Source organism: Mustela erminea, chromosome X (genome assembly GCF_009829155.1).
Source record: "Mustela erminea isolate mMusErm1 chromosome X, mMusErm1.Pri, whole genome shotgun sequence".
NCBI lineage: Eukaryota > Metazoa > Chordata > Mammalia > Carnivora > Mustelidae > Mustela > Mustela erminea.
Window position 1 is genome coordinate 62,342,571 of NC_045635.1, and position 23,129 is coordinate 62,365,699.

The window sequence follows — 23,129 nt, forward strand, 5'->3', positions numbered from 1 at the left end:
GAGAATAGAAGGTAATCAGTGAAAAATGCTCTGCAGCTGTGTGTGAACAAGAAATAAGAAAACAATCCACTGCCTTTTTAAGCCAAAACTGTTCCAACTTGTTTTTAATTAGAACAATTAATTCTAATTCTACTTAATCAAAATACTAGTTTTGCATGCTTTGCAGTAAAAAAAATTTCTCACCCCAAAGGTTTCCTTCCTAATCATTAGAACTGAAAAACTTGGGGCAACGGAAAGTTGCCTTTCACTGACTGGTCATCAAAAATATAACAGCTTAATGCTAAGTTAAAGCACTATAATTTACTACCATTTTACTTATATTATGAAATCTGCAAATAATTACTTTCTCTCTGTGACAATTCCAAGTTTTTACCTTCAGCATAAGGCTCTAAGGCCACACCCCAGGGTGTCTATTAATTATTCATACTTACTCTGAGTGTGTGAATGACAAAATATCAGTTCTCCCTATGCATTGCAGAAAAAAAGTTGCTTCAATGGGCCGCCCATTTCTAGTCACAAAGATATATTGTTTATTTAGTAATGATTATCTATACAAATTGCTATAACAATAAAACTAATAAAGAAACTCCATTGCTGAGCTGTTTTTGTCTTAACTAAATAGTTTTAACTAGTGTATTTGATTTAATATGTCCTTTACTATATAGTTTACATTCAAAATCTATATACTCAAAGCAGGGGGAAAAGGGACTTTTTATAATTTAAGAAAGCTGCCAATGCAAATATATTTAAAAGCTTTCAATTATTACTCTACAACAGAACATCCTATGATAAAGGTAGAAGGTATATATGAATTATAAATATGCACTGGCAAAAGCTGCTACTCACTGATACATCCAGCAGTTAGGAAGGATGACAGCAAGATGACAACATGGACAAAGTGACCCAGAAACAAAAATTCATATAATCTTTAAATACCTTATCCTTAAAGCAAAATTATCTATCTATCTATCTATCTATCTATCTATCTATCTATGTGGGGGGCACAGTGGGAGAGAGAGAATCTTAAGCAGTTCAATGCCCAACTCAGTGCCCAACGCAGGGCTTGATCCCATGACCCTGAGATCATGACCTGAAAGCAAGAGTTGAACGCTTAACAGACTGTGCCATGGAGGTGCCCCTTAAAACTTATTTTTATACTAACCGTTTGTACAAACTGATCTTCGTCAACATCTAAGGGAAAAGGCAAAATACTTATCATAAGGTATATAAAAGGTGCACATCCCTTCAGAGTTAAAGTAAATGTATACTTCGAGTTTGTCCACATGCCTAGGCCTCTTTTTGATTCTCATAGTTAACCCTCACATGTGAACTGCTGAAAAAAACTTCCAAATGAACCTATCCATTCACCAAGATATTTTTATGTTAAAAACCCTAAGGAAGGCATCAGTTTTTCTGATCCCAAATTACTTGTTTCAATTTTTGCAAATTGGGATTCCCTTTAGGAAGGAAATATGCAATTTTAAAAATACAGGGATATAAGAAATAAAACCCCATCATCTTACTCCATTTTTAGAGCCCATATTCTAAAACTGTAGCTTATTCATCCCAATCCATTAAAAAATTACGTTTCAATATTGATTTAAAAAATTTATACTTTATACACCTTTATGTGAATATGTAATATTGTAATATAAAATTATTGTTATAATAAATGCCACTTTTCTTGACATTTTCTTCTGAGTGAGTCATCCTAGGAAGCTTTCCTTTTGTTCATTATTTCACTGTATGGAACCATCTTAATATGATGAAGTTAAGAGAAAATATTTAAGACTTACTTAATGGCCCTAACAATAACTGTCTTTTAGGTTATTCAAGTTTTTAGTAGCTGAAAATACTGGCTAATGACCACGTGATCCAATGGTCTTGAGACCATCTCTAATCATATGAAAAGAAAATAGCTTTTTCAGAAAGAAAAGAAGCTATTTAAATTGGAAAAGAGAGGAGCTTCTAAGTGAACATATACCAACATTTTATTAACAAGTAAAACTTGATCATTTTGTTTGGGCTCTTCCTTGTTAAGTCACATTTAAAGGAACTCATTAAATTACTGAAGAAGGAAGGGAAGATCTTGTAATAAATTCTGACGTGTCACTGATTAAAGTCCCAATCATCTAGAGTATATATACTTAACTTTCTCCTATTTACCTCAAGGTCATTAATAATCTTTAAGTGGTTGTTGCTCTATATACAATTGTGAGCATGTGCACACACACATAACTGTGTATGCATACATTCCATTTAGTTTTTTCTTCATATAGCTTCAGACAGCAAAAGCACTCTAGTTAAGATGGAAATAGAAGGGTAATTAACTTTCTAAGCTTTTTAGATCATTCCCAGTACAACTGTCAAATTACATCAGGGTTTTAAGTGTTAAAGAGAAAGGCATAAATTTTGGTCCCAAACAAGAGCAATAACTCATTCTGATGAAAAAATAAAATTCCCACTGCTAGAGATGCTGGTTAATGATGAAGAACATTCTACATACATACATGAGAATTAAGGTTTTTCCTCCAAAAACTATACAGTGGCAGACTTTAAAAAATGAAGGTGTAGGTATCTATCTTTGAAGTATGTCAGCGGGGAGGGAAGAGGAGAAACAATGAACCTACACTGTCCTCTTTTAAAAAGAAAAAAAAAGTAATGGATATTTTTCATCTAAACTGTAAGCATAAAGGAGACTTAAAATAAAAAAACTATTAAAATTTGGAATCCAATGTAATTCATCTGATTATGGATATCAAATGGCTATCAGGCCCCCCAAAACGGAAATGGGGCAAAGTGAAATAGTAACAAAAAACATGCTTTAGGCATAACTAAGGCAGTAACAAGAAGGTAATTTGGAGCTAAATGCATATGTCACATTAAATATTGTGAAAGATGTAAAACTCAAATTTCTTTTCAAACAAATCTTATCTAAAAAGGATTATAGAAAATGGGAATGTATGATTTTTTTTTAATAAAACAATTCTGCTTCAGTGCAAATGTGTCAAAAAAAAATGTCTCATGCAACTTAGCAGGAACAGTTTCCACAGCCTTTCACACTGTTGACAATTTCTTCTTGTAGTTTCTTCCTTTCCTCCTCTTTGGACATATTTTCTTTCTTTGCATCCCATGTGGGGTTATTATGGTTCTGCACACGGCTACTTTGTGTATGCCACATTTCTGAATAGATACTGCCAGGGTTTGCAAGCAAACCATGGTGGGTACCACGTTCAGCTATCTTACCCTAAAAAGCAAAAGCAAGAGAAACATAGAAAAAGGTCATATAACTAGCATAGTAACTGAAAATACATAATAATTTCTAACTAAGGATTTTGAAGGATTTCCGTTCATTAAAATACCTCTCCCAATTCTTTATCCATAGCACAAGTAGGAAAAATTGAGGTAAGGATGCTTTCTTCACTATTAAGGTATTACTGTAGTGAACAAACAAAAATCTATGAAATCCCATATACTGTAAACCATTTAACTTAAAAGAAATGAAATTTTAATGTTTTATTTTTAATTTTGAAGGGCAGAAAAGGAAGGTGAAAAATTTTAAAGGTGATTATAATTGGTAAATATTTAATCAAAAGCACTGTAATTTGTAACAGGGACTTAAATACCCTGAAATCCTTATGTATACTTTAAAATAAAAGATTTCTCCATGAAAAGCTTATCTCTTCCAGTAGCTATTTTTGTTAACAATGGATATTAAACTTAACATTACAGATTTGGTATAGATTCCAAGCTCCTATCTACAATTAATTTGCCTCTGACAGCTACTGTTAAACATGGTGGGAGACAAAAGGAGTTTTGTCACTTTTACTGGTACTCCCAGTTATAGGACCTTTACAAATATACCCTTAAGCAAAACAACTAAAATTTGTTCCACATCTGAGTGGTTAATTTAAGACTCCTCTTTCATTCTAGCTAGGCAGTTTAAAAAAGAACTATTTTGCTCAGCTATTTAAATTCCTCTGGATTATGAAGAACATAGTTCTCAACCTAGGTATGTGTGGATCACTTCATTGGCACAAAACTCCCCTTGGATTACATGGTTTATATTTTTCTATTTACCATTGTCAAAAACAAAATCCTCAGTGAAAACTTCATCAAAAGTTTCTAGAAAAAATAAAATTATTTTTGTGGAAACACCAATGAAATAAATCACAAATAATTATCCTATAGTAAAAATGTATAAAATATATTTTAAATTACTTTATATTAAAGCACAAATGTATGTATCTTAAAAAGTAAGATTAAAAGCTTATAGCAAAAAAGTCTTTTGTCTCCTCCTTCATACCTATCTCCTTCCTATCCACAAATTCATAGCTATTTCTTCTGGTATTTAAAAATACATATATGAATATATACATGTATTATGAAATTCAGCACTCTTTTATTACCCCACCACTGTTTAATTTTTACACTCTTCTAATGAAATTGGTTATAGCACAAGTGTTGTTTAAGTTAATATTCAGTGTTTACCTTATTATGACCATGTAAAGCATTACCTGCTGAGTCAAGTAAGATACTAGAATTTTATATATTTTTTCTTGTAAAATTTTTGTTCTTCCTGGACTTAGTAACTGCCACATTTTTTTTGTTTTCTTAGTTTTCTATGTCACTATTGGTAATTCTCTCAAAACTTTCTTCCAGAATTATAAAGACTGTTTAAATACTATTTTTCTCATAATCAATTGTATTAGGGGATCTATTAGTTCAATCCCCCATGACGATCACCGCTTTGAGACAATCCTCTCACAACTTTTAAGGCTGTTTTATTTATCCTCAATTCTAAAATTTTATGGTATGTGTTCTGGTGTGTGTGTGTTTTCTTTTCCATTCATTGTGCTGGGTACTTGGCAGGCCCTTTTAATATGGAAACTCATGCTTCTCCCAGTTTAGCAACTGCCACATTTGCTTTTTCTCACTTCATCATCTAAATTTACACTATTTTTTGCTAATTCATTTGAGAATGAGTTACAAACATCATTACATTTCACTCCTAAATATTTCATTAGCATGTATCTCCTAAAAACAAGAATATTTTCCTCCCTGATATGAGGAAGTGGTGATGCAACATGGGGGCTTAAGTGGGTAGGAGAAGAATCAATGAAACAAGATGGGATTGGGAGGGAGACAAACCATAAGTGACTCTTAATCTCACAAAACAAACTGAGGGTTGCTGGGGGGAGGGGGTTTGGGAGAAGGGGGTGGGATTATGGACATTGGGGAGGGTATGTGCTTTGGTGAGTGCTGTGAAGTGTGTAAACCTGGTGATTCACAGACCTGTACCCCTGGGGATAAAAATATATGTTTATAAAAAATAAAAAATTAAAAAAAATAAGAATATTTTCATATTGACTAGAATATAAATATTTATAGAATAGAATACAAGTATTTATAGAAATTTATCTAACATATAGTCCATAGTCAAATTTCACCTGCTGTCCCAATAATATATCCTTTATTTACATATTTTTCCACCAGAATCCAATTAGGATCAATACATTGAATTTATAAGTTTTCGAGTATGTGGGGTGTGTATGACACTGACATTTCTAAAATACCCAGGTGTGTTTTTTAAAGAATGCCATTTAAGTTGTTTTTGTTTAGTGCTCCTGATTATTAGATCCAGGATAAACCTTTTTGGTGGAAATACAATACAGGTGATGATGTGCCCCCCTGTATCAGTTCAGGAAGTACAAAACGTCAATTTATTCCACAATTAACAATATTAAGTTTGATCCTTTGGTTAAGGGAGTGTACCAGATTTCTCAATTTTTTTAAATTCTTACTTAATTTTTATTAAGCACCAGCTTAATACTACAGAAAGTTCCAATCACCCTTCAACAACCCATTCTTCCCTCCCCCAACCAAATTCTTGATAAAGAGCTCTTTGAGTGAAGATATTTCTCTTTACTTCGCTCTCTTCTCTCTTCTGTATAAAACTTTATCAAATAAAAGCAAATAACTGTGTACATCTTGCTGTAAAATGCTGCTCATGGCTATGGAAAATGTCTGCCCAGGCTCTTTTCACTGTCCAGGTCCTGAAAGACTCTTGTTCATGAACTATCTCTTCTTCACAAAGCAAGTCCACCACTTGCTAGGTTTATCATTCTGAAGGTCAAAAACTTTCCCACAAAGTCTCAGTCCAGTCTCTTGTCTCAACCGCTGTAAGTAGGCCCTCATCACCTCATCTTCCTGTTTGCCGGTTTGGCATAAATTGCATGGAAATAAATAAATAAATAAAATAAATCATGGAAAACCAGGCTCTCCAGGAATGGGAAAATTAGTGATGCCCAGCGTATACATTTCTTTTTCACCTTGGCTTTTGGAACTGCACTTTTGGAGTTTCTTTAGGTACTCAGAAATGTAGAGAGTTATATATATCAAGGTTCTATCAGCTTCATTCTTAATCTCATCGTTTTTGAAGAAGACATTGGCCTTGAAGTAATAGATGGCTTCACCCACAATATCTGTATCTTTTGTCTCTCTAGAGGCAGGTCCTTTGAACTGACTTCTGATAGGCAACAGTGCCACGTTTCCAATGAGTTTGGTGTCCAGATCCATAAGAGATTAAGTGGTAAGCCGGCATCCTGGCAGCGCCCCGGTTTCAAGCAAGACGAGGAGAAATTTCTCTATTTTAAAGGTACTTTTTCTCTTTGAAATTAATCTATGGGTTACATTTTCAAACTGTATAAATAATCCATTCCCCAATATATTTTTTTCACCATAGGGTTTTAGCAATCAATGATGATGCTTAGCTGTAGTCATTATTACAATGGTAGCTGCAAAATGTGATTTTCTAAATTTATCATTCCTTCTACAAGTGATAGTTGGCATGCTTCTTAAAGAAGACCTTTCCCCATACTTCTGTATTGTTGTGAAATTATAGGTTAGTTGTTTTTACTGAACATGCGTTAATTCATAAGTATCATTTTTTTTTTTTTGATGTTCGAATTATCCCACATTGGGCCAGTGGGAGCCCACACAAAATGGTTTTTGTGTCTTTGTGATAGGTATTCATTAGTTTTCTCACTCCAGATACTGCAACAGTCATTTATTCAAAGAATTTTGGTTCCTTTTAGTGAGGAACAGTATTTAGTGCTCAAGATCTATGTGCTAGTTATACTTATTACCGCTGGGATTTCACTGCTTCTAGGTCTTTTCAGTGAAAAGTTAGGAACTTCTTTATCATCTTCTGATAATTCTGTTCCAGTATAACATCACAAGGTTGCCCCTCTTCTTCCCACATTCCATTTTTATCTTTCTTCTCCCAAGAGTACTGTTTTACAACAACATTAATATGTTTACTCATATGCGCACTCTTAAAATATACAAAAAAGAATTTTGAATAGGCTCCTTCCATACTACTAATTATAACAAAATTAGTTTCAAATTTTTATTTACTTTTGACCTTATATTCCACTAATGGTAATAATCAGAGTAATGTGTTCAACAGTCACTTGGATTGCTTTTCTTTTGCATGTTTGTTATCAATTTGTTATGCAGTTAGTTCCACTTCTATTTGTAATCACTTTTTGCTTTTCTCTGTCCTTGCTGAGGTTCAAAAATTTAAATATATAAAAACATTACCATGGTTCAAAAGTAAAAATAATACAAAAAAAGGAGCTAAGATGGTAGAGTAAGAGACCGCAGACTTGCTACATCCCTCAAACACAGCTGGATAAATATCAACTCATTCTGAATAGCCAAGAAATCAATTTGAGGACTGACAGAACAAACCGCACAATTAGAGGGAGAAGAGGCTACATTGTGGAAAATAAGAGATGCAGAGACCTGGTTTGGGAGAGAAATAGATAATTGGTGCTGCAGAGAGGAAGGAGCCCAGGTTGCAGAGGGAGGTGAGAGAGAAAGGAATGCAGAGGGGATCACACAATGAAAATACTTCCCAAACTCATTAACTGAGAAAATAAGGGGATGAGTTCTATGGGTTTTTTCCTGGCACAGCTGACAGAGAATCCTGAGGGTGCTGCAGTTCTCCTGAAGAAGGCAGGAAGGTAAACCGAGGTCGGAAGGCATGAACTGAGGATTTCCTGACATTCACTGGGAGAGGTGGATCCCCTTTCCTGGAGTGCTTTTGAGGGAGATGTCATTGCCTCTCTGGGGACAAAGGAGTCAGTGGGCAGCATTTCTGTCCCCCAACCCTAAGAATAGGTACAGAGACACCTGGTGAGGACAGCAAAGTCAGACAATGGCTGCTTAGTGAGCTCTGCTCCAAACTGCACACTTCTGGGCTCTGGTGAGATTGCCCTTCTGGGTCAAACCTACACCACCCTCAGACCAGAACAGGTCCCCAGTACATCAGGTCTCTCAAGATTAGAATTTTTAAACTCAGCCAGCCTGACTGGGGAAGAGCTAAAGTTCACACTGTTCTGCAACAGGAAGGCAAGCAACCCAGACACCGACATTGAGAAAACAATGATCTAATAAACACTTAGGGTGTATGAAGGGAGTTTATTCATTCCTCTGGGAGTGCTTCCCTGACATTAAGTGAGCACGAACTCCCCTCTCAAGGGAAAAAAGAACTGGCTGGTGCCACTTCCCTCCGCTAGCCTTCAGCATAAACTAACTTCAGTAAATAGAAGAGTATCAACACAGGCTGCTTAAATGCTTACATCAACCCTGCTCCTCTGCACTCTACTGGTATTGCTCATCTCAGGCAAGTGTGCCTGAGAACCAGTACAGCAGGCTCCTCCCCCAGGAGACCAGCACAAACCCCCACAGGCATCATGTCTACTGACCACAGACTTCTGCAAAGCTTCAGCTCTAGTGGAAATGGCACCAGGTCTTTTTAAACAAGCAGACAAGAACATAACTAGTTAAGACTTGCCATACTCTGGCCAAGGTCCAGACACTACTCACTGCAGGCAAGGAGAAACTCTGCAGAGCACTGATCTGAGGGGTACAGCAGCCATATCACAGCAGCAGAGTGCACATAGCAGACATCAGAGACACTTCCTGAAGTGACAGGCCCTAGACATTATATGACCTCTTCTTCATAACACCATTACATCTCAAGAGCAGGAAACACCACAACAGGCTTTCCTAACACAGAGAAGAATACAGATACCTAGACAAAATGCCAAGACAGGAATTCATCACAAAAGAAAGAACAAGGTCATGGCCAGGGATCTAAACAAAATACATATAAATAACAGGCCTAACTGAGAAATTAAAGCAACAGTCATTAAGGATATTATCTGGGCTTGAGAAAAGCATATACGACATCAGGAAGATCCATACCACAGAGATACAAGAGCTTAAAAACAATCGTGACAAAATGAAAAATGCAGTAACAGATTAAAAACTGACTGGGTGCAATGACCACATGGAAGAAGAAAAGAAATGAATAAGTGATAATGAAGATACAATTACAGAAAATAAGGAAGCTGATAAAAAGGGGGAACATCTAGGACCTCGCGAGCAGACGTATAAGAACTCAGTGACTCCTCGAAAAGTAATGACATTTGTATCACAGGAGTCCCAGAAGAAGAGGAAAAAGGGGAGAGAAGGTTAATTCGAGGAAACCAGAGCTGAAAAATTACCTAATCTGGGGAAAGAAACAGACTTCCAAGTCCAGAAGACACAGAGAACTCCCATCAAAATCAACAAAAAAGCATGCCAACATCAGAGCATACTGTAGTTAAAGTTAAAAAACAAAACAAACAGAGACACAGAAAAAATCCTAAAAGTAGCCAGACAAAAGGAATACGTCACTTAAGAGGGAAGACAAACTATATTAGCAGCAGACCTGTCCATAAAAACTTAGCGGCCCCGAAGAGAGAGGCATGATATATTCAATGTGCTGAATAGGAAAAATACCCAGGCAAGAATACTCTATCCAGCAAGGCTGCCATTCAGAATAGAAAGAGAGAGAGTTTCCCAGACAGTAAAGGATTTCGTGACCACTAAACCAGCCCTACAAGAAATATTAAAGGGGACTCTTTGAGTGGGAAAGACCAAAACTGACAAAGACTTGAAAGTAACAGAAAACTGTCAGGAACAATGACAAAACAAGTAATAAAATGGTACTAAATTCATATCTAACAATAATTACTGTAATGTAAATGGACTAAATGCTCCAATCAGAAGATGTATGGTGTCAGATGGGATTAAAACAAAACAAAACAAGACCCACCTATATGCTGCCTACAAGAGACTCATTTTAGACCTAAAGAGACCTGCAGATTCAAAGTGAGGGGATGGAGAAATATTTACCATGCAAACGGACATCAAAAAAAGCCAGAATAGCAATACTTATAACAGACAAACTAGACTTTGAAACAAAGACTGTAAGAAAAGATGGAGAAGGGCATTATATAATAAAAAGGGAGTCTACCCAATTAAGAAGATCTCCCCCACCTTGGGAGAATTCAAATAAATAAAAAATTTAATAAAAAAATAAAAGAACTCATTGATAATAATACAAAAAACAGTAGGGCACGCTTATATCAAGTGAAGATCATCTAAACAGAAAATCAGTAAGAAAACAATGGCTTTGGGGCGCCTGGGTGGCTCAGTGGGTTAAAGCCTCTGCCTTTGGCTCAGGTCATGATCCCAGGGTCCTGGGATCGAGCCCTGCATCGGGCTCTCTGCTCGGCAGGGGGCCTGCTTCCTCCTCTCTCTCTCTCTGCCTGCCTCTCTACCTACTTGTGATCTCTGTCAAATAAATAAACAAAATCTTAAAAAAAAAACTGGCTTTGAATGATATACTAGATTAGATGGATTTAAGAGAGATCCATATGGTTTCACTTACTTGTGGAACATAAGGAATAACATGGAGGACATCAGGCAAAGGAAAGGAAAAGTGAATTGGGGCAAATCAGAGGGAGATGAACCATGAGGAGCTGTGGACTCGGTGAAACAATCTGAGGCTTTTTGAGGGGAGTGGGGTGGGGGGAACCTGGTGGTGGGTATTAAGAAGGGCACATATTGCATGGAGCACTGGGTGTTGCACATAAACAATGAATCTTGGAACACTGCATCAAAAACTACTGATGTATTTTATGGTGACCAACATAACACAATAACATATATATATATATATATATATATATATATATATATATATATATGGATAGAGAGAGAGAGATTGATTCAGAAAAGAATTTCATCTTAAGCAGAATACATATTCTTTTCAAATACACATGGGACAGTCTCCAGAACAGATCACATACTAGTCAAAAATCAAGCCTCAACAAGTACAAAAAGAATGAAATCATACCATGCATACTTTCTGACCACAATGCTATGACCCTGAAATCAACCACAAGATAAAATTTGAGAAAAACCACAAATACATAGAAGGTAAATAAAATGCTACTAAATAATAAATCAATCAGAAAATAAATTAGGAAAAAACACAGAAACAAATGAAAATGAAAACATGACAGCCCTTAATATTTGGGATGTTTCAAAAACAGTCATAAGAGGGAGTATACAGAAATACAGGCCTAACTCAAATAGAAAAATCTCGAATACGCAACATAACCTTACACATAAAGGAGCTAGAAAAAGAACAACGATGAGCACTGGGTGTTATATGCAACTAATGAATCATTGAACATTACATCAAAAACTAATGATTTTGGCTAATTGAATTTAAATTAAAAAAATGAAACAAAGGAAAAAGAACAACAAATGAAGGCTAACACTAGCAGAAGTGAAATAAGATTAGACTAGAAATAAATAATATAGAAATCAAAAACACAGGAGAATAGAACAATGAAACCAGGAGCTGGTTCTCTGAAAAAATTAATAAAATTGATAACCCCCTGGCCAGACTTATAAAAAAGAAGGCGGCTCCAAAAAATTAAAATAGAGGAGAGCTCAAATAATAATACAAAAATAAAATATATGTCAACAAATTGAGTAATCTGGAAGAAATGGATAAATTGCTAGAAACATATAAACTACCAAAACTGAAACAGGAAGAAACAAAAACCTTGAACAGACATAACCAGTGAAGAAACTGAATCAGTAATAAAAAAATCTACCAACAAACAAAAGTCCAGGGCCATATGGCTTCACATGGGAATTCTATTAAATCTTTAAAGAAGAGTTAATACCTATTTTTCTTAATAGAAATGGAAGGAAAACTTCCAAACTCATTCAATGAGGCCCACATTATTCTGATTCCCAAAATCAAAGACTCCACTAAGAAAGAGAACTACAGGCGAATATCTCTGATGGACATGGATGCAAAAATTCTCAACAAAATACTATCAAATTGAATATAACAGTACAGAAAAAGAATCAATCACCACGATCAATTGGGATTTATTCCTGCGCTACAGGAGTGGTTCAATATTTTCAAATAAATCAATGCGATACACCACATTAATAAAAGAGGGTAAGAACCATATGATCCTCTCGATAGATGCAGAAAAAAAACATTTGAAAACATACAGCATCCATTCTTGATTAAAAACCCTCAAAAACCGAGGGACAGAGGGAACATACCTTGATACTATAAAGGCCATATATGAAAGACCACAGCTATTATCATCCTCAATGGGGAAAACTGAGTGCTTTTCATCTAGCATCAGGAAAAAGGGATGTTTACTCTCACCACTTTCATTTAACACAGTATTAGAAGTCCTCGCCTCAGCAAACAGATAACAAAAACAAAATGTATCCAAATCAGCAAAGAAGAAGTCAAACTTTCACTATTTGCAGATGACAGGATACTCTATATAGAAAATCCGAAAGAGGGGCGCCTGGGTGGCTCAGTGGGATAAAGCCTCTGCCTTGGGCTCGGGTCATGATCCCAGGGTCCTGGGATCGAGCCCCGCGTCGGGCTCTCTGCTTGGCGGGGAGCCTGCTTTCCCCTCTCTCTCTGCCTGCCTCTCTGCCTACTTGTGACCCCACCCCCCTCTGTCAAATAAATAAAAACTTATCTTAAAAAAAAAATCCGAAAGACTCCACCAAAAAATTGCTGGAACTCATACATGCATTCTGTCCAGTTGCAGGATACAGAATCAACATACAGAAATCTGTTGCATTTCTATAAACCTATAATGAAGCAGCAGAAAGAAAAACCAAGAAATCAATCCCATTTACAACTGTACAAAAACTGTAAGACACCTAGGAAGAAACCTAACCAAAGAGGTAAAAGATCTGTATTATGAAAACTTAGAAAACACTGATGAAAGAAACCGGAGATGACACAAAGAAAGGGGAAAACATTCCATGCACATGAATTGGAAGAATGACTATTCCTGTCATTCTTGTTGTTCAAATGACTATACTACTGAAAGCAATCTATACATTTAACGCAATCTTTATCAAAATACAAACAGCATTTTTCACAGAGCTAGAACAAGGAATCTTAAAATTTGTATGGGACAAAAGCTAGAGGCATCACAATTCTGGACTTCAAGTTATCTGTAGTAATCTGGATGGTATAGTACTGGTACAAAAACAGACACACAGATGAATGGAAGAGAACAGAGAACCCAGAAATGGACCCAAAAATACATGGTCAACTAATGTTCAACAGTACAGGAAAAAATATCCAAAGGAACAGACAGTCTCTTCAAGAGATGGTGTTGGAAAAACTGGACAGAAACATACAAAAGAATGAAACTGGACCACTTTCTTACATCATAAACAAAAATAAACTCAAAATGGATGAAATGCCTAACTGTGAGACAGGAAACCATCAAAATCCCAGAGAAGAAAACAGGCAATAGCCTCTATGACATCAGACATAGCAGCTTCTTACTTGGTATGTCTTCTTAAAGCAAGGCAAACAAAAGCAATAATGAACTTATCAGGACTTTTCCTGCCACTTTACTGAATTCCCATATGAGTTCTAGCAATTTGGGGGTGGAGTCTTTTGGGTTTTTCACATAAAGTATCAGGTCATCTGTGGAGAGTGAGAGTTTGACTTCTTTGCCAATTCAGATGCCTTTTATCTCTTTGTGTTGTCTGACTGCTGAGGCTAGGACTTCTAGTACTATGCTAACCAGCAGTGGTGATAGTGGATATCCCTGCTGTGTTCCTGACCTTAGGAGAAAAACTCTCAGCTTTTCCCCACTGAGAATGATATTTGCTGTGGATTTTTCATAGATGGCTTTTATGATACTGAGGTATGTTCTCTCTATCCCTACACTGTGGATAGTTTTAATCAAGAAAGGATGCTGTACTTTGTCAAATGCTTTTCAATATCTATTGAGAGTATCATAAAGTTCTTTTATTTATGTAGTATATCACACTGATTGATTTGTGGATGCGGAAGTACCCTTGAAGTCCAGAAACAAATCCCACTTCATCCTGGTGAATAATCCTTTTAATGTACTGTTAGATCTTACTGGCTATTATTCTGGTGAAAATTTTTGCATCCATGACCATCAGGGACATCGGTCTGTAATTCTCCTTTTTGGTGGAGTCTTTGTCTCGTTTTGGGATCAAGGTAATGCTGGCCTCATAAAATGAATTTGTAAAGTTTTCCTTCCATTTCTATTCTGTCAGTTTCAGGAGAATAGGTATTAATTCTTCTTTAAATGTTTGGTAGAATTCCCCTGGGAAGCCTTCTGGCACTGGGCTCTTGTTTGTTGGAAGATTTTTTTTTTTTTTTTTTGGTTGGGAGATTTTTGATTACTGCTTCAATTTCTTTCCTGGTTATGGGTCTATTCAGGTTTTCTATTTCTTCCTGGTTCAGTTTTAGTAGTTTATATGTCTCTAGGAACGCATCCATTTCTTCCAGATTGCCTAATTTGTTGGCATATTCAGTAAAGTGGCAGGATATAAAAGCAACGCACAGAAATCAGCTGCATTTCTATACACTAACAATGTGATTAAAGAAAAAGAAATTAAGGAATTGATGCTATTTATAGTTGCACCCAGAACCATAAGATACCTAGGAATAAATCTAATCAAAGAGGCAAAGGATCTGTACTCAGAAAACTACAGAGTACTCAAGAAAGAAATTGAGGAAAACATAAAGAAATGGAAAACCATTCATGCTCATGAATTGGAAGAACAAATATTGTTAAAATGTCTATACTACCTAGAGCAATACACAAATTCAATGCAATCCCTATTAAAATACCATCAACTTTTTTCACAGAACTAGAACTAATAATCCTAAAATCTGTATGAAACAGAAGACCCTGAAGCACCAAAGAAATATTGAAAAAGAAAACCAAAGCTGGTAGCATCACAATTCTGGAATTCAAGCTCTATTACAAAGCTGTAATCATCAAGACAGTATGGTACTAGCACAGAAACAGATGTATAGATCAATGGAACAGAACAAGAACTCAGAAATGGACCCTCAACTCTGTGGTCAACTTATCTTCAACAAAGCAGGAAAGAACATCCAACGGAAAAAAGGCAGTCTCTTCCACAAATGGTGTTGGGAAAACTGGACAGCCAGATGCAAAAGAATGAAACTGGACCCTTTCTTTACACCATACACAAACATTGACTCAAAATGGATGAAAGACCTAAACATGAGACAGGAATCCATCAAAATCCTAGAGAAGAACACAGGCAGCAACTTCTGTGATGTTGGTCACAGCAACTTCTTTCTAGACACACCTCCAAAAGCACAGGAAACAAAGGCAAAAATGAACTATTGGGATTTCATCAAGACAAAAAGTTTCTCCACAGCAAAGCAAACAGTTGACAAAACCAAAAGACAACGAAGAGAATGGGAGAAGATGTTCGCAAATGACATATCATATAAAGGGCTAGTATCCAAAATCTCTAAAGACTGTATGAAACTCAACACATAAAAAACAAATAATCCAGTCCAAAAATGGGCAGAAGACATGAATAGACATTTTTCCAAAGACACCCAAATGGCCAAAAGACCCATGAAAGAGTGCTCAACATCACTTGGCATCAGGGAAATACAAACCAAAACCATGAATACCACCTCACACCAGCCAGAATGGCTAAAATTAACAAGTCAGGAAATGACAGATATTGGGGAGGATGCAGAGAAAGGAGAACCCTCCTACACTGTTGGGAATGCAAGCTGGTGCAGCCACTTTGGAAAACGGTATGGAAGTTCCTCAAAAGTTGAAAGCAGAGCTACCCTACAACCCAGGAATTGCATGGCCAGGTATTTATCCAAAGGATACAAACACAGTGATTTGAAGGGGCATCAGCACCCCAATGTTTATAGCAGCAATGTCCACAATAGCCAAACTAGGGAAAGAGCCCAGATGTCCATCAATATATTAATGGATAAATATATCCACTGCGTGTACACACACACACACACACACACACACACACAGGAACATTACTCAGCCATCAAAAAAAATGAAGTCTTGCCATTTGCAATGACATAGTTGGAACTAGAAGGTATTATGCTAAGCAAAACAGGTCAATCAGAGAAAGACAATTATTGTATGATCTCACTGGTACGTGGACTTTAGAAAACAAAACAGAGGATCATAGGGGAAGAGAAGAAAAAATAAAACAAGATACAACCAAAGAGGGAGACAGACCATTAATCTTAGGAGACAAACTGAGATTTGCTGGAGGGGTGCGGGGGTAGGGGAATAACGTAACTGGGTAATGGACATTGGGGGGTATGTGTTGTAATAAGCACTGTGTATTTTAAGACTGATGAATCATAGACCTGTACCCCTGAAACAAATAATACATTATATGTTAAAAAATAAATAAATAAACTATCGGGACTTTTCAAGATAAAAAGTTTCTGCACAGTGAAGGAAAACAACTGGCAAGACTAAAAGGCAACCTCCAAAATGGGAGAAGGTATTTGCAGATGACATATCCGATAAAGGGTTAGTATCAAAAATCTATAAAGAATTTATTAAACTCAACACCCAGAAAACCAAATAATCCAGTTAAAAAATGGGCAGAAGACGTGAATAGACATTTTTCCAAAGAAGATACCCACACGGCTACCAGGAACATGAAAAGGTGCTCAACATCTCTCATCATCAGGGAAATACAAATCAAAACCATGACGATATACCATCTCACACATATTAGGATTGCTAAAATCAACACAAGAAACAATAGGCGTTGGAAAGGATGTGGAGAAAGGGGAACCCTCTTACACCATTGGTGGGAATGCAAACTGGTTCAGTCATTCTCAAAAACAGTAGGAAGGTTCCTCAAAAAGTTGAAAAGAGAACTACCTTACAATCCAGCAATTCTGGATTGTAAGTACTTGTAGGTACTTACTGAAAGGATACAAAAATACAGATTCAAAGGCATACATGCACCCTAATGTTTAAAGCTGTTTTATCACCAATAGCCAAACTAGGAAAAGAGCCCAAATGCCCACTGACTAATGAATGGATTATGAAGATGTAGTATACATATGTGCATATGCATGCACACATAAGCACACACACCGGAATATTACTCAGCCATCAAAAATAAATCCTTCCATTTGCAAGGATGTGGATGGAGCTAGAGAGTATTATGCTAAGTGAGATAAATCAAAGAAAGATAAATACCATATGATTTCACTCATATGTAGAATTTAAGACAGAAAATAGATGAACATGGGGGGAGAAGAGAAATCATAAAACAGACTCTTAACTACAGAGAACAAACTGAGAGATGCTGGAGGGGATGTGGGTGGGGAGATAGGTTAAATGGGTGATGAGTATTAAGGAGGGCACTTGTGATAAGCACTGGGTGCTGTGATGAATCACTAAATTCTACCCCTGAAACTAATATCACACTCGATGTTAACTGGAATTTAAAAACTTGAAAGACTGAAAAAATATATTAAAAAGTATAATCAGGAAAATCATGCTCCCTTTCCTATCCCTTTTACCTCTTTCTATCTCCACTCCATAAACAGTCAATTTCTTTAGTTTCTAGTTTATGCTTCCTGAGTTTGTTGTTGTTGCTTTCTCTTTTACTAAGAGTTCTTTTTATTTGGCATTGAAACCCAAAAAAGAAAGGGTTTAGTCTATTTTATGTTAATCAAACTATTAAACACTGTTCTGTATTGCCTTAGTATAGTAATAATTAATATCCACGATCATACCTCTGAGCCAAAGACTGTGAATCATCAAATATTAAATTCTTTCCAGCTCAACTTAGGCTATTTCTTTTTTTATAATTTTTTATTGAAATATAATTGACATAGAATGTTTTAATACTTCCAGGTGTATGACACAGTGATTAGACAACTGTATACATTATTCAGTGCTGGCCTCGGTAATGTAGTCACCATCTGTCACCATAAGGCATTATTATAATATTATTGACTATATTACTTACGCTGTACTTTCAATATCCACGACTTATTTAAAAGTGGAGGTTGGGGTACCAGGTGGTGGGTATTATAGAGGGCACGGATTGCATGGAGCACGGGGTGTGGTGCAGAAATAATGAATACTGTTATGCTGGAAATTAAAAAAAAAAAAAAAAGATAACTCCTTAAAAAAAAAAAAAAAAAAGGTGGAAGTCTGTACCTCTTAATTAAAGAACAAAATGTTATTTGCCAAAGGAAAGGTGAATGAGAGAATGGGCAAAGTAAAGTGGATTAAGAGGTACAAACTCTGAGGGTTTTTTTCCACAGAAATAAGTAAATATCACATATTCCTTCCCCCCCCCCATCCTCCTTGCAAATAGCAGCATACAACAGATTCTGAACTGTTCTTTCTTTCATTTAACAACACATCTAGAAATCATGCCATATAAAGCTCCCTTTACTTTTTTCTCTTAACAGCATCTGTCCTTATTTTAGAAATACTTTATTTTCCATGACCTGTGGCGATATTATTTAAGTTGCTTTATGCTCTTTTCATTGTCTATATTTTCTACAGAATTCCTTTTTTTCTGCTTGTTTAAGAGGTCTTCCTTTATTATCCATTGATACTTAATAATGGAGCATTAGAAAACTGACTAGAAACTATGTGCATGGGAATGGTATTTTCAACTGTGGGATTTCACTGAAGAATGATCATATGGATACATGGTCATCTTGCTGGGGTCTCCAAATACAAATAGCTTTTTTTCCCCCCCTGGGGCTACATGTGTCTTCTGCAGAGACTTCTTCAATTATCTCCTGATGAAGGAAGGAGTAGTGATATTAGAAATAAAGAAATGGTTATGGAGCCAGTGGCAGAAGAGGGTCTATGGTCTTTTTTTGGTGTGCTTTGATTTCCAGTTAACCTTCCCCATCTTTGTTCACGTGCTAGACAATTTTCTGTCTAGAGCCTCTATGACTCAATTTCCTGACAAGTCAACCTGCCGCCTCTTGCCAAGGCTGGGAAGCAGTAATTACCAGGCTGTGGGGTTAAGGAGGGGCCTTGAGAATTCTATTTCTTATGTAGATGTAACATTATACTACAAGGCACTGTTGACAGAATACATGAGGTTATATACATTTCACTAGAAAATAAAAGTCTCTGATTTTCATAATCAAGCAAATACAGAATGATCAAATTGTAAATACTAAGATATTTTAGATACATGTGCTATAATAATTAATATATTAATTATAGTTCCAATTATAATCCAAACTTCAACTGGCAATGTTGTAATATAACTGTAGATACTGTCAACCTCAAAGTATGAGACAAGAAAGCTCAAGCTTGTTCAAGTACCTTTACCACTTTATAAGAAAAGACTATCTGCATGCCTGCATACAATGGAAAGGTTAGTAAAAAAGCACCAACAGCAAATTTTATTTCAGATTCTTTCTTTTTAATTTCTTTCCTCCAAGTTTTTATTTAAATTCCAGTTAGTTAACAGATAGTATAATGTTAGTTTCGGGAGCAGAATTTAGTGACTCAACCCATACATACAACACCCAACTGCCCTCTTTTGAATATCAATTGGATAATAAAGTGTATTTACAACATTTCACATTTAAGGCATTCTGGTATATAAGCATACTGAAAAAATTAGTTTGTTTTCTACTGAATGTAAGCACTTGCAAAAAAAAAAAAAACAACAAAAAACCTAGGGTTACTCAAGTACACACGGGTAAGACTATGTAACGATATATATGTACATATCTAAAAATATATATATACATACACACCACAGAAAAATCAACAGCTTATATGAAATTTTAGTGGTGTGAAAAATTCTCTCGATAACTCAATATAGAAAGTACATGAGAATGCTTTTCCTCTCTCAACATCTAGTATTCAGGCTTTCAAAATGATAAAGAATTGAAGGTTTATTTATTAGAAGGGAAACATAATAATAGAAAAGGCTGAATGGAAGGTGAAAAACTGAACAGTGTGAGAAATAACCAAGTACTAGGATGTGGGAAAATACATTCTTATAAAGAGTAGAGAAAAGGAAAATTACCAATCACTAGTGGTATTCTAAGTTGATCAGAACATTTAGAAAGTAGTACGCTCTTAATAGTAAAGCCCTCAGAAGGGATAAAGCAGGCTATCCATTTTCTTACTTTCCCCAGGAGGAAAAAAATAAAAGTAATCATGTTTGCAAGTGACTATTTTATGGTAATTTTCTTTTAGACATCAAGGGTATGTGCAGATATTAGAAAAAATAAAAATACAAAATACAAAAATGATAATGAGCAATGATTCTGTGCAGAGCAAAACTGAACGCAAAAAAATAGTTTATATATATACTCCCTAAAATCTGATTCTATTATATGAGGCTTTAATGCTTTCCTGATACAAGTTTGCTTTTAATACTTCGATGAAAAGTGAGTTAATGGTTTATTTCTTCTTGGAAGAAAAATGCCTTTGTTTTCCTGTCAAAAGGAGTAAAAATGGGAGTCCTATCAGGATTCACTCTTATTTAAAGAACACAAATTCTGCATTTTTCTTTAGAAACAATATTTAAGTTATTTGTGTTTGTGACAATTTTCAATGTTCTTCATGTACTAAATGTTTTTTTAAATTGAACTGCAACTAAGATCTAATGTTCTATTAGTTTCAGGTTTAAAATATAATTATTCAATAATTCTATACATTTTTCAGTGCTCATCAAGTGTACTCTTATTCCCCTTAATCTATTTCACCCATACCCCCACACCACACCTCTGAAGACCACCAGTTTGTTTTCTATATTTAAAGGGTCTATTTTTTGTGTCCGTTTTTCTTTGTTCATTTGGATTGTTTCTTAAATTCCACACATGAGTGAAATAGTGTGTTATTCATCTTTCTCTGACTGATATCACTCATCACTATATCCTCAAGGTTCATGCATATTGCTACAAATGGCAAGATTTCATTTTTTTTTATAGCCAGGTAATAGTCTTCTTTATCCATTCTCTATGGATTGACAGGTGAGAAGTTTCCATATCTTGGCTATTGTAAATATTGCTGCAATAAACACAGGGGTGCATATATATTTTCAAGTTAGTAATCTCATTTTCTTTGGGTAAATACCCAGTATTGGAATTACCTATTTTCAATTTTTTTTAAGATTTTATTTATTTATTTGACAGAGATCACAAGTAGGCAGAGAGAGAAGGGGAAGCAGGCTCCCCGCCAAGCAGAGAGCCCGATGTGGGGCTTGATCCCAGGACCCTGGGATCATGACCTGAGCCGAAGGCAGAGGCTTTAACCCACTGAGCCACCCAGGCGCCCCTATTTTCAAATTTTTGAAGAACCTCCACATTGTTTTCCACAGTGGCTGCACCAATTTACATTCCCAGCAATGGTGCATGAGGGTTCCTCTTTCTCTGTATCATTGTCAATATTTCTTATTTCTTGTGTGTCTGATTTTAGCCATTCTGAAAGGTATAAAGTGATATCTCATTGTGTTTTAATTTGCATTTCCCTGATGCTTAGTTATGGTGAGCATCTTTTTATGTGTTTGTTGGCCATCCATACGGCTTCTCTGGAAAAATGTCTATTCAAGTCCTCTGCCCATTTTAAAAATCAGATTATTTGGGGTTTTTTGGGTGTTGAGTAGTATAAGTTCTTTATATCTTTTGGTTATTTAGCCCTTATCAAATATATCATTTTACAAATATCTTCTCCCATTCAGTAGGTTGCCTTGTAATTCTGTTGATGGTTTCTGTCATTATGAAAAAGTGTTTTAGTTTGGTGTACTCACAACAGTCTAATTTTGCCTTTGTCTCTCTTGCCTGAAAAGACTTAGCTAAAAAAAGTTTCTATAGCCAATGTCAAAAAAATTATTACCTATGTTTTCTTCTAGGAATTTTTACAGTTTCAGGTCTCACATTTAGGTCTTTAATCCATTCTGAGTTTATTTTTGTGTATAGAGTAAGAAAGTGGTCTGGTTTCATTCGTTTACATGTACCTGTTCAGTTTTCCCAGCACCATTTGTTGAAGAGACTCTTTCCTCCTTGTATATTCTTGCCTCCTCTGTCATAGATTAACTGGCCATATAAGCGTGGGTTCATTTTTAGACTCTCTATTCTCTTCCACTGACCTTTGTGTCTAGTTTTGTGCCAGACAACCACAACTTTGTAATATATCTTGAAATCAGGGATTTTAATATATCCTGCTTTGTTCTTTTTTGGATTGCTTTAGCTATTTGAGGTCTTTTGTGGTTCCATAAAATTATTTTTACAGTTCTAGGAACATGGTGTTGGTATTTTGATAGGGATTACACTGAAGCTCTATAGACTGCTTTGGGTAGTACAGACCCTTCACCAATCTTAATTCTTCTAACTCCTGAACAAGAAATATCTATTTGTGTCATCTTCGATTTCCTTCATCAATATTTTATAGTTTCCATAGTACAGAACTTTCATCTCCTTAAGTTTATCCCTAGGTATTTTTATTAAGATTAGGTTGTTTATTCCAGATTTTTATTCTTTCTTGAGACAGGCCTATACTGGTATAATCTTCCAGCTTGGAACACTTTTGCTGCATCTTAATGAATTAGAAACACTGTGTTTTCATTTTCATTTGTCTCCATGTATTATTTTTATTTTTTCTTTGATTCTTTGTTGAGCCATTGGTTGTTTAGTAGCATGCTGCTAAGCTTTCAAGTGTTTGTAGTTCTTTCCATTATTTTTCTCATTCACAACTGCTTTTTAGTTTTATATCTTTTTGTTTTGGAAAGATGCTTGCTGTGGTTTTATTTTCTTAAATTCAGAGACTCGTTTTGTGCCCTAATATGAGATCTATTCTGGAGAATGCTCTATGTGCACCTGAAAATAAGTGCATTCTGCTGTT

The 23,129-nt window shown here is 35.7% G+C and overlaps 1 protein-coding gene and 1 pseudogene across 4 annotated transcripts in view; both read right to left on the minus strand.

Annotated features, from left to right (window-relative positions):
* Nucleotides 1-1,973: 1,973 nt before the first annotated feature.
* The window catches only part of ABCB7 (ATP binding cassette subfamily B member 7), a 160,062-nt gene continuing 138,906 nt past the window's right edge, over nt 1,974-23,129 (minus strand). For 2 of the 4 annotated variants that reach the window (XM_032329591.1, XM_032329590.1), the window contains one exon: nt 1,974-3,247. In XM_032329591.1, coding sequence (XP_032185482.1) covers nt 3,032-3,247 — 216 coding nt within the window. In that variant the 3' untranslated portion in view covers nt 1,974-3,031. Of the gene's footprint in view, nt 3,248-6,664; nt 6,883-20,607; nt 20,726-23,129 lie in introns of those variants that run through there. The other 2 variants (XM_032329592.1, XM_032329593.1) reach the window with 2 other exon arrangements.
* LOC116582167 lies at nt 5,418-6,604 on the minus strand (annotated as a pseudogene).